Source organism: Ovis aries, chromosome 11, assembly GCF_016772045.2.
Source record: "Ovis aries strain OAR_USU_Benz2616 breed Rambouillet chromosome 11, ARS-UI_Ramb_v3.0, whole genome shotgun sequence".
In the NCBI taxonomy this organism is placed as follows: domain Eukaryota; kingdom Metazoa; phylum Chordata; class Mammalia; order Artiodactyla; family Bovidae; genus Ovis; species Ovis aries.
In genome coordinates this window covers 46089775-46104245 of record NC_056064.1, presented here as the reverse complement: position 1 = coordinate 46104245, position 14471 = coordinate 46089775, and the positions used below count along the sequence as shown (strand labels likewise).

At 48.0% G+C, this 14471-nt stretch overlaps 1 protein-coding gene across 4 annotated transcripts in view; it reads right to left on the bottom strand.

The window, feature by feature from the left end:
- The window catches only part of ITGB3 (integrin subunit beta 3), a 65072-nt gene that overhangs the window by 13188 nt on the left and 37413 nt on the right, over positions 1–14471 (bottom strand). For 3 of the 4 annotated variants that reach the window (XM_060395753.1, XM_012186282.5, XM_060395754.1), the window contains 6 exons: positions 13281–13376; positions 12780–12869; positions 11956–12090; positions 9962–10391; positions 3289–3511; positions 1920–2020 (listed from right to left, as the gene is read on the bottom strand). In XM_060395753.1, coding sequence (XP_060251736.1) covers positions 1920–2020; positions 3289–3511; positions 9962–10391; positions 11956–12090; positions 12780–12869; positions 13281–13376 — 1075 coding nt within the window. The remainder of the gene's footprint in view (positions 1–1919; positions 2021–3288; positions 3512–9961; positions 10392–11955; positions 12091–12779; positions 12870–13280; positions 13377–14471) is intronic. The other variant, XR_006061243.2, reaches the window with a different exon arrangement.

Sequence of the window (14471 nt, the reverse complement as noted above, 5' to 3'; positions counted from 1 at the left end):
GTTGAGAATCAAACAGCATAAACCACCTAACACACAGTGGGTGTTCCCTTTCCTCTCTTTCCTCCCTCTGTTTGCTCAATGATTCCCAATAGTTTGCTTACTCAAGCCTTAGATTTCTTCTATTTCTGCTTTCTATCCGGTGTTCCTCCTCAGAGCCATCTCTTTTTCTCTGATTCTCATCATGTCTTGTTGGCTTCATCCCTTCCAATTCTAAAACCTGTTATTCTGACTGTGATACTATGGGTTACCCTCCACCAACTGCGCTATGCCCTCCACCAGCTTCGCAATGCCCTCCACCAGCTTTAGCAGATGGATAAATTTGACACATGATGAGATTAAGCAAGTGTACCAAGGTCACACAGCAAACAAGTAATGGAGCAGGACTAGGACATGAGTCTCAAACCACATCCTACAGAGCCTTCAGTAAACCAGTGGTATTACAGGACAATGCAAAGAGTAAGGATTTCAGGATTTAGTTCCAACCTTAACTCACCACTAACTTGCTTTGTGAAAGTGACAACTTTCTTGAGATTCAATTTTCTTATCCTCAAAAATGAAGTTAACAATAGGACTAAGTTCTACTTTACTAGGTTACTGGGAGAAGAATAAGATAATGTGCACAAAAAGATACTTTTGTCATTTGTATATTATACAATTCCATACAAAGAAGCATTTATTTTTATGATTATCATGGTGGAGGATGGGGGTATTTATTGACTAACTTGTGATACTCATCTAGTCTAGATGATAAAAATCTCTCCTATCAGCAGCCTCTTCCATCTAAGCTAATCATAGCAAGCCTGTTCTCCTCCAGAGGAAAAACTGCCTTTTCAAATTCAATTCCCAAATCACTATTACTCCAGACCCACTTCAGACATTAGCCAAAGGATCTAGAAATCTGACTCTTTCCCAAAGCACCCCACCCTGAAGCTGGCTGGCTAGCTGTGTCTTCCTGTGGCTCCCCCTGAACATATGTTCCTTCCTTCATGTGAGATCACTATCTCTCAGCATCGCCCACTGTCTAACTGACCTAGATAACTACATCAGATATGTGACGGCAGCAAAGAGCAACTCCTTTTAAATCAAGATGAAGCACAAACCAGAATAACTGCAGGCAAGTTTGTTCCTCACTGTATTTCTGTCTTATGCCAGGAAGGGCTCCCAAGAGCCAAAAGGACTTCAGGCTAATAATTCTGGCTCCAAATCCATAAAGGTGAAGGTTTCCCTCTGTATCTGCAGACCTGTATGCTGGACCTTGCTTAACATGCTGAGGTAAACTTGTGTGTTCAGTCGTTCAGTTGTGTCCCACTCTTTGCAGCCCCATGGACTGAAGCCCACCAGGCTCCTCTGTCCATGGAATTTTCCAGGCAAGAATACTGGAGTGAGTTGCCATTTCCTATTTATTCTAGAGGATCTTCCCAACCCAGGACTCGAATCCATGTCTCTTGCATCTTCTGCATTGGCAGGCAGATTCTTTACCACTGAGCCACCTGGAATCCCCTTAGTAAATGCTTACTGGCCTACCAAACTAAGATTATCATGGGCAACTACTTCTTCACTCTGTGCCTCAGTTTCTTCACCTGTAAAATGGGGTACATCCTCTTTCTTTCCTTGGGGTAGTAAAGCTAGGGTTGCCAGATTTATACATACTTTAAAAGTTCTTTGCAGGATTTTGCTGAGCCCATGGGCTCTATGAAGTAAAAGGGGAGGGGACTGCTGAACACATTAGCAGACATGCAGAAAGACTCTCAGGGAAGCTAGCTTTTAGGAAGGAACTACTGTGTATCAGGCCTGCACAGTATACCTTTGAGGTAGGAATTACTCTTCCATTTTACAGATGAGAGTTGGATAGTTTCTGGGGTTAAACTGGAAAAATCTAGAACGTGGGTGTGCATAACTCTATGGCTTGCTGAACTTACTAAGTTCCTTCACAGGCTCAATCTCATCACGACAATAACGGTTGCAGGTATTTTCCTCGTTGAGGGCTCCCCGGTTAAACTTCTTACATTCCACACACTCCCTAAAAGAGAGGGGACACAGGGGTGAAGGCAGGGAAGGAAGACCCCTAAGTGTGCTACAGTCTGGCTCTGCCTGCCATATACCCAGAAAGTTGCTCCCCACACACACCAGAAAACAGACACAGAAAGAAAAACATTCGTAAGACAACCCTGGGGGACCAGAAATTCACATCTGGAGTTCAGGGGTGGGACTGCCCTCCTGACTGATAGGTAAGGCTAGGTAGGCAGAGGCCTCCAGGAACTTTATTAAACTTCTTTATGTCCCATCCAAGACTGTGACAGGAGGGCGAACTCTATGTCACTTCTGAGAGCCCTAAAGTCTCATAATTTGGGGGCCTGGAGCAAAACAAAAATGTCAGTCCCTGATTCAAAAATTAGTAGGGGGCTTCCCTGGTGGTCCAGTGGTTGGGAGTCTGCTGACAATGCAGGGGACACAGGTTCGATCCTTGGTCTGGGAAGATCCCCCATAACACAAGGCAGCTAAGTCCTTGCGCCACAACTACTGAGCCCGCCTGCTGCAACTGCTAAAGCCTGTGCGCCCTAGAGCCTGAGCTCTGCAACAAGAGAAGACACCGCAGTGAAAAGCCCACACGCCACAACTAAGGAGTAGCCTCTGCTCACCACAAGTAGAGAAAGCCCTTGTGCAGCAATGAAGACCCAGTGTGGCCATAAATAAATAAATAAATTTTCTTTAAATTAGGAAGAATTTCAAAACAGTGGTAGCAGAGCATTAAACAAAATGTGAGGCCCTTCTAAGCACAGGGTGCTGTACAAATGTGCAGGTTGCACACCCATGAGTCCAGCCAGGTTAAAGTAGTAAGAGAAAGAGTGGGGCCATGGACCGGGGCTGATGGGGCTTCCTCTGCCCCGAGATGAATGATGTTTGTAGTGGTGAATGTCTCCTGTTTCACACAGTAGCCTTCATAATGCCAGCCCCACATCCTTCACAAAATCAGAACCTCAGCACTGGAACATTCCCCAGGAGTTATCTGGTTTAGCCTTCCTCCCAACTCAGGGATTCAGGATCCCACCTAAAAGAGGTTTCTCCAACTGCAGTCCAGCTGGTACCACTCTGTCTCCTTCACCCTGGCTCTATCTCCAGCTTTCCCTCAAGTTTACAATGGAAAGATGAAAGCTAGTCATTTGCTAGAACAGACTCCTGTCTCTCTAAAGCTCTGGTGAGTAAGGGACAGAACCTGCACAGTATGGGGGACCCTCTTCCCTATCCCAGACACCCAGCTCTCTCCAACTCACGTTTCTGCCCACTCACTTCTTAAAGGTGCAGGCATCAGGGCAGGTGGGACACTTCTCACAGGTGTCCCCATAGGAGCCAGGCTGGATGCAGACACAGCTGCCGCACTCGCACTTGCCCCGCCCGCTGCACAGCAACCCGTTGCTGGACATGCAGGTATCCGTGCGTGTGGTACAGTTGCAGTAGTAGCCGGTCCAGTCGGAGTCACACAGGCAGTCCCCACAGCTGCATTGGCCATGGCCTGCAAACACACAGCCCAAGGGGGCAGACCAGTCAGTGAGGCTCTCCCCTCCAGGGCGGTATTCGGGGCTTTACCCCTCATCACCCTTTTCACATCACCACGCTTTTGCCTCCACACTGAACTATTCACCATCTTCTACACTGTTATAGCCTCACGCTTCTCTGCCTGCTGTTCCCTCTGCTTAGATGCCCTTTCATCTGAGACTGCTACCAAACTCCTCCTCATCCTTTAAAGCCCAACTCCAATGTTCCTTCCCCTCTGTAAATTTTTTCTGACCTCTCCAGGCCAAATCAACTGTTGTGGGGACAGTTGTATTCTCCCAGTACTTATAGATACCTTTATTTCAACCCTGATGTTCAACCCATTTGCTTGCTTATCTGTCTCTTTCTGGATTGTGAGCTCCCTGATGGGGCAGCACATATTATATTCATTTTTCCATCAATAGTGATGAGTATAAAATCTGATACACAGTAGGTGTACAACTAATGCAATTTCTTATTTATCTATTCATTCAACAAATATTTACTGAGCTCATACCACATCCTGAGCACTGGGGACTCAACAGTGAACAAGACAGGCAAGATCCCTACTGTCATAGATCTTACCTCCTCTAGTTAAATTCCTAGAAAATACACATAAACCTTCACCAACATATGCCCTTCATTGTATTATCATAGTTTGCAAAGAGCCACCAGCCTTACTAGGAAAGACTTATTTGCTTCCCTACCTGAGTATAGGAAGAGGAGAGAGAGATGGGGTGAGGGTAGGGGGTAGACTGCTTAAATGCAGGCATTAACTCTCAACACTATATTCCCCTAATATTCATTTACCAAGGCTTTAAAACTTGGCTCCTAAATCTTGTAGAAAGGTGACTCATTCTCCAGGACTCTGAATCAGGAAGAAGTGGATGAATAATAAAAATCTGATTGTTAATCAGAGGAAAGGCAGGGAGCAAGGGGGAAGTAACATGAATTGATCTGAAAACCAAACCATTGTGTGAGCAGATGGGCCCCAAGATGGTGAAGGAGAGGATGGTACACAGCCAGGCTCAAATAGCAATGAGCTGGCACAGCCCCTGCTACCCAGTGACCCCGGGGGGGTCCGATTAATATCTCTTGGCCACTATAGGTCCCTCTGGCTGGTATCACCCACTAAAGGATGAGTGATACCAGCATAATCCTCTGGGAACCACAATGGCATTCAAGGCTCAGACACACCTTCACTGTGTGTGTCTGTTTCCCAAGAAGGATGGGAAACATAACCTCAGTGACCCCAGCTGCCAAATATTGGGTTGGCCAAACAGCTCATTGGGGTTTTTCCGTATCATCTTATGGTAAAAACCCAAATGAACTTTCAGCCAACCTAATACATCTAGAGCAGCTGTCCCCAGTCTTTTTGGCACCATGGTCAAAAGCGGAAGACATCATGTTTTCGTGGAAGGCAATTTTTCCACAGGCTGGGGTAGAAGGATGGTTTTGTAATGATCCAAGCCTGGTACATTTATTCTCCACTTTATTTCTAATATTATTACATCAGTTCCACCTGAGATCATCAAGCCTTAGATCCCAAAGATCAGGAACCCCTGATCTAGAGAGCAGAGATACTGGGCTGGTAGAAGGATGAAGAAAGAAGATAGACTGCATTTTGAGGTTGGGTTCCCTGTAAGTATGACTTGTGGTGAGAATTCTTGTCCCAGCGACTTCCTGGGGACGCAGAAGGGAAGGAGGGAGGCAGGACAGGGCAGGAGTCAAATGCTCACAGGGGCACTTCCCTGGCGGTCCAGTTGCTAAGATATCGCCTTCCAACGCAAGGAGAGCAGGTTCAATCCCTGTTTGGGGAGCTAAGATCCCACAGGTCCAGTGGCCAAAAAACCAAAAGGCAATATTGTAACAAAGTCAATAAAGACTTTAAAAATGGTCCACATCAAAAAAAAAAAAAAAAAGCTGGCAGGAATGTGGTCTCAGCCTGACAACTCCCTTCAGCTTGATCCCACAGCAGGCTGATGGGCATGACCAGCACCACAGCAACCTTGAGGCAAAGGGACTGGCCTTGTGTAAGCCCTTGTCCACCAGTCACTAGCCAAGGTCTGAGGGCCATCCAGCTCTTGTCAGCGGAAAATAATTCTCCAGAGAAGGTACAGTTGTGAGGTATTCCCAGCAGCCGTACCAGCGGCAGGGGGATGGGTGGGCCAGCCAGCAGAGTGGGACCCCCACAATGTCCACTACACCCAGCTTTTGACCATGCCTCCTGGATAAGGAAAAGTGGACCCCACAGAGGCCTGGCAGCACTCAGAGGCCTCAGTCTCCGCAGAAACCCTTGTCTCATAGTGTTTCCTTTGTGAGGCTAAACAAAGTGATCTTTGAGAAGACGGCCCACAGGCCAGCCCGGGAGTAAGGTTGGGAGCGGACAGTGGCAGGCCAGCGCCAGCAGGCTGGCTCCAAGGCTCCGGCAGGGTCAAGCTTTAAAAGGAAGCCAAAGTGCGGTAATGTCACAGGACTGGCATCCCTCCAGCAAAAGCGGTTCACAGGAAAGTCAGGGGAGGAGGGTGGAAAACGAAAAGAAAACATGAGAAAGAGGAGGGAGAGAAAGAAGGTGGCCCGGGAGGTGTGGGGGAGGGGAAGGAAAGGGAGGAGCAGGGGTCTCAGGACAGAGGTCAGGCAGCCACTCCCCCATACAGTTTGACCTTCTGGGCTGACACATCACTCCACTGCCCTCCTCTATGGGCCAGCCCTTTCTCTGACTTCCCACCTTCTCCATGAAGCCCCCCAGGGCTCCCCTGTCCACAGTGAGTCTCTCTATAACACTCACTGAGGACACTTCACTTCTGGGATCTAGCAGGTTCTGCCTTGTGCTGTGAATTCTCCTTGGATAAGTTTATGACAAAACTGTCTTATTCATGCTTCTCTCTCTCTTTTTCTTTTTTTGGCTGTGCCAGGTCATAGTCGCGGCATGAAGACTCTTAGTTGCGGCCTGCAAGATCTAGTTCCCTGACCAGGGATCGAACCCGGGTCGCCCTGCATTGGGAGTTTGGAATCTTAGCAACTGAACCACCAAGGAAGTCCCTTATTCATGCCTCTCTGTCCCACAACACTATGGCACACAGCACAGAACCTGGCTCACATGGGCGCCTGATCAGTGTTCACGTGAGTCGATTCCTAGGCAGGTTGATAAGAAGTCCGGGGGTCCCCAAGGAGACGGGGATCTGGGATTCTCAAGGAGGAGGAAAGGACAAACTTTTTTTCCCTCTACATTCTTTAGGATTATATATCAATAATGTATCCTGCTTGAGGACAGTTTCTGGGAAAAAACCTTGATGTGACAGGGGAAGAATCCCTTGAGGACAAGGATGCCCACGCCCTGAGGTTTGAGGGGTGCTGATACCATGCAACCACAAAGACCATGCCTCCAGTGGGGAGGAGGGGACAGGGACAGCCAGGGGCTGGGACCATGGCCAAGTCATTGCACTCCCGAGCCCCTGCTTGAGCAAAGAACAGACCAGGCCAGCAGCTCTAGGCAGGGAGGGACAAGGATGAGCTGGGCTATAAGCCCCGCCAGGTCAGGAACCACACATGACCCCTTTGCACCCATGTGGACCGAGGGCCTGGCACAGAGCAGGTGTTCAGCGAGCATGTGTCCCTGGAGGATGTGATAACGGCAACAGAGGGTCCAGACCTGAGGCCGGCGGGCACCCAACACCCTGGCAGGAAGGGAGAGGGAGGCCTCAGAGCTGCAGTGGCTGCCTGGGCTTCCCTCGTGTGATGGGCTGGAGCTCACCGGGGACGAGCTGTTCCTGTGCGGCTGGGAGGCAGGAATAAGGGCTGCTGACCCAGGGCCTTTGTTCTGCGGCTTCAGTGGGGCGGGCAGCCAAAGGAAACACACTCTGGCTGGGATCCCTCCCACATGCCCCACATCAGACCAGGAACAATCAGCCCATAGAGTAGCAGCGGGCCTCCCTCCCACCCTGGTGCCGTCATGGTCTGTGTGTAAGCCTCTCCTAGGGGCAACTTTTTTTCCCTCAGTCCCAGCCTTCTCCTCATGTGTCTCCCACGTCAAACTTAACCATTCCCTTTGGTGCCTTGAATATGACGTGTGTGTGCTTAGTCGCTCAGTTGTGTCCGACTCTTTGCAAGCCCGTGGTCTGTAGCCCGCTAGGCTCCTCTGTCCATGGGATTCTCCAGGCAAGAATACCGGAGTGGGTTGCCATGCCCTCCTCCATGGGATCTTCCCAACCCAGGGATCAAACCCAAGTCTCCCGCCTTGCAGATGGATTCTTTACTGTTTGAGCCACCAGGGAGCCCTGGATACAACATAAATTACTGTTAAATATTAGAAGGCAGCAGTCCCCAACCATTTTAGCACCAGGGATGGGTTTCACAGAAAACAATTTTTCCATGGACTGGGGTTGGGGGGGATGGTTTGGGGATGATTCAAGAGCATTCCATTTATTCTGCCCTTTATTTCTATTATTAATCCATCAGCTCCACCTCAGATAATCGGGCATTAGATCCCGGATGTTGGGGACCCCTGTGAAAAGGAACCGAAACTCTTGCCTCACTCCTGAATTCAAATTGCTGGCTGTGTCTGTGTGCCCGTGCATATCTGATCTCTCTTTCCCCTAATCTCTCTCATATCAATTTTTTGTTATAAGAAGATATTTAATTTGATCAATCTCATATGCTATAAAATATTACCACAAATTGAAGATTTTAACATTCTAGGAACAGTATTCCTTTTCTCTGATACCATTTTTCTCCAGTCTCTCAAATTTTGTCGACTTGAGTAAACAGTGTTGTAGGTAATATTACTTGAGTATGCTTTAGAATGACACACACTTACCTTTCTCATCAAGATTTCCTCAAGGCCAATGTTAAAGTGAACACCTGGGTAGATTAGCTCCGCTGGTTAGAGCCCCAGCGCAAGCGAAGCCCATCTGGGTCATAGGCTTGATCATCCCAGAACCCAGGGATACTCTCTGTTCAATGGCCACACAATACAACTGCAAACTGGTCCCAACCAAACTGCAGATATCCTCAGTCTCTCTCTCACAATGGGGATTAAGCCACAGTGACTACAGCCCAGCAAAAATGTATCCCTAGTGCTCAGGAACAACTCAGACTGCCTAACTGCCTCTGGGAGTGTTGTCAGCGTGTCTGCAGATAAGGATCATGTTAACTTAGTTGGACTTCTAGCTAGGGAAGTACCCCAGGAGTGGGCTTTGGGGTAAGCAGAAACCAGCTTGAGAGTATCATGGGCCTCAAGATTTTACTGAATTTTGTAATGAGGTAGACAACAATTCAGCATCCTGCAGGTAGAAGGATTCAAACTCATAGTCCCCAGCCTGCAGTCTGGGACTGTCTGCGGCAGCCTGCAGTCTGGGACTGTCTGCGGCAGCCTGCAGTCTGGGACTGTCTGCGGCAGCCTGCAGTCTGGGACTGTCTGTGGCAGCACCCCCAAAAACCATCTGTGCTGTGCAATACGGTGGCAACTAGCCACACATGGCTCCTGAGGAACACAGAAACTAACTTTTTAAATTTAATTTGATTTAAACTTTGTACTTAAGCTTTCATTAAACTTGATTCATTTAAATTTAAATAGCCACCATTTTGGACTGTAGAGATCTAGAGTACAAAAAGTAATAATATACCAACAGTGATAATAAAATAGTACCAACACTTAATAAGAGTACCAACACTTAATAGTACCAACACTTACTATTTTTCAGTCACTCTCCTAAGTGTACTGGCTCATTAAATGTGCTCCAATATCTTGCAAAGACACTACTTGTTTTCTACATGTTGCGTGATGAAAATATAAATTCATGTAAAATAATCATTACTAACTTCATTACATATTCTGACATCGTGTAGTTTCCAAACCTATGTATACTAAAATTCTAATTAGCATTAGTCAGTGACTTTTTTTTAAAGTGAGAAAAAGGGTTGGAGGACTTTCCTGGTGGTCCAGTGGTTAAGACTCCACTCTTCCAATGCGGGGGACGGGGGGCAAGTTTCGATCCCTAGTCGAAGAACTAAACTAAGATACCACATGGTATGGCCAAAAAAAAAAAAAAACTTTTTTAATTTAAAAAAGGGGTTGATTCATATCCTCAAAAAGATTAGAAACCAGTGACTTAAAATGTGAGCTGAAGGGCAAATGAGAGAAAAGAAAAAAACTATCTTCACTTTCAATTTTCCCCACTCTTTCCCACCCTCTGAAAGCAGACACTCATTTCCTTCCTTGTGTCCCTCGTGAAAGGACAGAGGGAGCTGAGGGGAATTAAAGAGAACCTTGCTTCTATTTCCTGCCCTTGGAGTGGAACACCATCAGCTCCCTCTGTCCCTGAGCCACCCTGTGCCCACCTCAAGCCCTAGCCTGCATCCATTTCCAGAGGCTGCAGATGCGTGAGTGTGTGTGGGTACCAGGATGGAAGGCATGTGCAATTCTACTCACCTGAGCACATCTCCCCCTTGTAGCGGACACAGGAGAAGTCATCACACTCACAGTACTTGCCGGTGATCTTGCCAAAGTCACTGCTGTGGCAGACGCACTGGCCACAGAGACACTCGCCCCGCTGGCTGCAGATGGGCTGGCCCTCCCGGGGGCTGCACTCGTCCTGTTGCGAGGGGCGGTAGTCCTCTTCCGAGCACTCACACTGGGACCCCAGCCAGCCAGGCCCACAGCGGCACACCCCACACTCAAAGGTCCCATTGCCATTGTTGCAGCGGTGGCTGTAAGGCTCAGCCTCAGCCTGGCAGGCACAGTCACAGTCGAAAGTGACCTGCACAGTGAGGCTGTCTTTGAAGCCCACAGGCTTGATGGTGAAGGACTTCTCCTTCTTCTGGGGACAGCCACGCACTTTGGCCTCAATGCTGAAGCTCACCTGGACGGAAAGTAAGATCGTGTTCAGACACAGGGGACCCTGTTGACACTCCAGCACTGGAGGGAAAGAAGCTGTTCCCTGCCCTGCCCAGGAATACTCAAACTGGGTGTCCTGTCCCCCGCAAGCCAAAGTTCCTCAGCTTTGCCACTACCAGGGTCTGCAAAGCCAAAGCAAGACCTGGGGACAGTTGTGCCATTGTGACCTGCTGGCTGGGTGCAGACATGGCTTATAATCACGAGATAGCTTTTAAAAAAAAAAATAAATAAACCAGTTCATGCAGAGCAGAACCTATGATCTTATAAACACTCTGTCTTTGGCCAACTAAACTAGCTGATTACATAATATCAAGGTACACAAAGCACTATTTTGTGGCATTGTATGGTAACCCTGGGGCTTCCCGGGTGGCTCAGTGGTAAAGAATCTGCCTGCCAATATAGGAGATGAAAGAGACACGGGTTCAGTCCCTTGGTGGAGAAGATCCCCTGGAGAAGGAAATGGCAACCTGCTTCAGTATTCTTGCCTGGAAAATCCTATGGACAGAGGAGTCTGGTGGGGCTACAGTCAATGGGGCCACAAAAGAATCAGACATGACAGCAACTAAACAGCAACAACGGTAACCCTAACCCTAACCTATACAGTGTCACATAGTGGCCAACCTCAGGCTCAAGACCTACTGTTCAATTTCTTTATAGTTTTTGTTGTTCTTTCTTTATTTATTTATTTTGGTCCCGCCTTGCAGCATGCAAGATCTTAATTCCCCAACCAGGGATGGAAACCATGCGCCCTGCAGAGGAAGCCCAGGGTGATAACCACCAGACCACCAGGGAGATCCCTGTTCAATTTCCATATGACATTTCATCACTTGTGCAATCAAACATGTTTCAGGCCAACGTTTCTTACTAGGGTGTGTGCACATGTGCCTAGAATGTAGACAGAAAGAGGGATAGATATAGACATTAAATAATACAGACATGGATGATACAACTATAGATAAGCCCCTCTTTTCTTCCCACCCCTTTCACCATCCCTCTCCCCTAAGGCAGAAACTGAGGAGAACGAACCACTAGGGAAGGAAAGCCACAGAGGGACTAAGAAGGCAAAATGAACGTTTGCATTCTGAAATTCCATGATGGTGGGTATTTTCACCTATTCTGTTGGCTGCCAAATCTTCAGCAGCTAGGACAATGTCTGGCACGAAGTCAGGGCTCAATAAATATTTACAGATGACATTTCCATTTACGTTGTGAAGCAAAGAAAGGCATTACTTTAGAGGAGGGTGGAGACCAGTAAGGGGCTGAAGGCAAGAAATATCATCTGCAATCGACTGTGCATAAATAGTCACCTAAGTGCAAGTTTTTTAAAAATCCTGACAGGGAAGTTACTTAACGGAGAAAGTTTAGGCAACAGAAGCCTCGGAGGCAAAGGCTGGCAGCTCCATTACATCGGACTTGTAAGGACGTTCAGGAAGAAAGTACAGGGAAGGAAGGGGTGGGTGCCCACAGAGGTTCCAGGGCACGAGCCAAGGTGAGTGCCCCAGCGTCAGCCCCTGTCCAGCCCACCTCACCGTGTCTCCAATCTTGAGTCCAACACAAGACTTCAGGCCTGGGATGACTTCGTTGTTGAGACATGTGGCGTTGAAGGATAAGGACAGCTCCTCGGGGAGGTCACGCACTTCCAGCTCTACTTTAGAGCGGATTTTCTGAGCAAAAAAGGGCAAAAGAAGGCAAGAAAACGGGCTGAGAGGACACAAGTAGGGGCCAATTACATCCCAAGCAAAAATCACCAGGTGGTCCTGGACTCACCTACCCCCCTAAATGCTGAGGTCCACCTGCCAGCTGCCACAGCATCCTTAGGAGCCTGTATCCCACTAACCTTCCAGCCCAAGACCTGCTCTCGCTCTTTCTCCACTTGTGTCTAGGTGAGTCTGGGTAAAATCTAAACCAGCTGTGCCCTCCTGCAGGCGTGCTGATACTGGTCGCCTTGAGTAGTACCACTTTCTACCTACGTTTTCATCAGCCTCACATTCCCCATAATTCAGCTCCCTCTTTCCTCTGTTGTTGGAGCCCAGCTCTCCCTCAGTCTGTACCCACTCCCAGTTTCAGGGCCCTGCTCCTTAACATCATCCCCATTGTCTCTTTCCATTTCACCTTCTCTAAGCATTTCCTCTGTTGTTCCTACGGCTCCCTCCATCCCCTCCTGAGCCACTTCTGTTGCAGAAGGCTGCATTCCTCCCAGTGCTGCCTATCGCCTAGCCTCTAGAAGCACAAGAAGAAGGCAGTCAAGGCTGCATGGTGGACTAGCTGCCAGGACTCTCAAATCTGAGGCCTCCTGGGTAATGCCAAGGGCAGTGGACTCTTAGCGGGTCTATTCCCAGTGTAAGACACTTACCCCATAAGCATCCACAATGAGCTGGAGAACATTGCTGGAATCAGTAGACAGAACCCCCACTGTGGTCCCTGGGATGAGCTCACTATAGTTCTAGAAAAGAAGACAAAGATATCTAGGAATGACTGATAAAGATGGTGATCTCCAAAGGCCCTCCCCAAATAGATGGAGGGTCTTGAAAAGAAAATTGAGGGAGGGATGGGATATTTTACTTATCACTGCCAGGAATATATCTAGCAGCTTTTCAGCCCTGAGAAAAATTACAGAGAACCTCTCACACCACTCTTCCCACTAAATTACTCTCCTCCACCTCTGCAAACGTCAATACACCCATCCTTGTAGGTTCAAGGTTGGAGGAGAGAGGTTCACCAAAAGTAATCATTAGCTCCCAGGTCTTTCCTGATTGGGGACCATGGCCAAAGGTAGTCTGGGTTGGTTCCCTGAGATAGGTCCACCCATCACAGACCCCACTCCCACTCCAGGAAGCCCCGAAGGTATAGTCACCTGGTAGAGATTGACTACACTTTCAGTCACTGCAAAGATCAAATTGATGTTTTTCTGGGATAGCTTCTCAGTCATCAGCCCCAAGGAGGGATAATCCTGTAAAAAGGGAGGATGTGGGAATTAGTTAAGAAGTAAGAAGTCTATTCACATACATCCCTGGATTCTAAACTTTAGGACTTGGTTGATTGGAGCCATGGCCCAGACAGTGGTGGGGCTTTAACTTTTTCACCCCATGACAATGAGAAGCAAACACAAACTCAGGTGTGAACTCAGGATAGATGAAGAGATACAGGCTTGTAGTATCAAAACTAAACACCTCTTTCTTCCTACTCAGATGTGAAGCAGCCACACCAAGGAGCAGCTTCCTGGACCAGGTACTGCCAGGCCTCGTCGTTTTGATGCCCACTCCTGTTTTGCGGCTCCTGACAAATGCCTTGGCTTGGTGCTCACAGTACTCTGCCATGTGATCTCAACTTTCCTTTCCAGTCATCATGCAACCTCTCTCCCCTTTTCACTCACCACTATCTGGAACCCTGTCTTTCTCCCACCTGAAGTGGACTTCTTTTTGTTAACCCTCCTTCCTTAGGATCCAGCTCAGGTCTCACCTCTGCCAGGAGGCCTTCCTTGACCACCCCAATTCACAATGAGCTTTCTTCTTTTGAATACCTAAAGCCTTTATCAAATGTTTCACCTAATTAGCATTAATCATGCACCTTCTGTTATTGGTACCATATCTTCTTGACTAAACCAAAAACTCTTTAAGAGCAGGGCATTATATAGTCTTGTTAACATTCTCCAACCCCAGTAAGGGCATGCCTAGTGTGTGTGTGTTCAGTCGCTTCAGTTATGTCTAATTCTTTGCCACCCCATGGACTGTAGCCCGCCAGGCTCCTCCATCCATGGAATTCTCCAGGCAAGAATACTGGAGTGGGTTGCCATACTCTCCTCCAAGGGATCTTCCCAATCCAGGGATCGAACCCACGTCTCCTGAGTCTCCTGCACTGCAGGTAGGTTCTTTACCACTGAGACACCAGGGAAGCCCCAAGGCCTTGCATAGACTAAATGTCAGTCACTATAGACTCACCCATTGCTTGGTAGTGCTCAACCTGCATATTGCTGATACCAAAAACTCAAGCCAAAAAGGCAGTGCTGACGAATTATGAACATATCTCTGGAATCCTAGACCTTTCA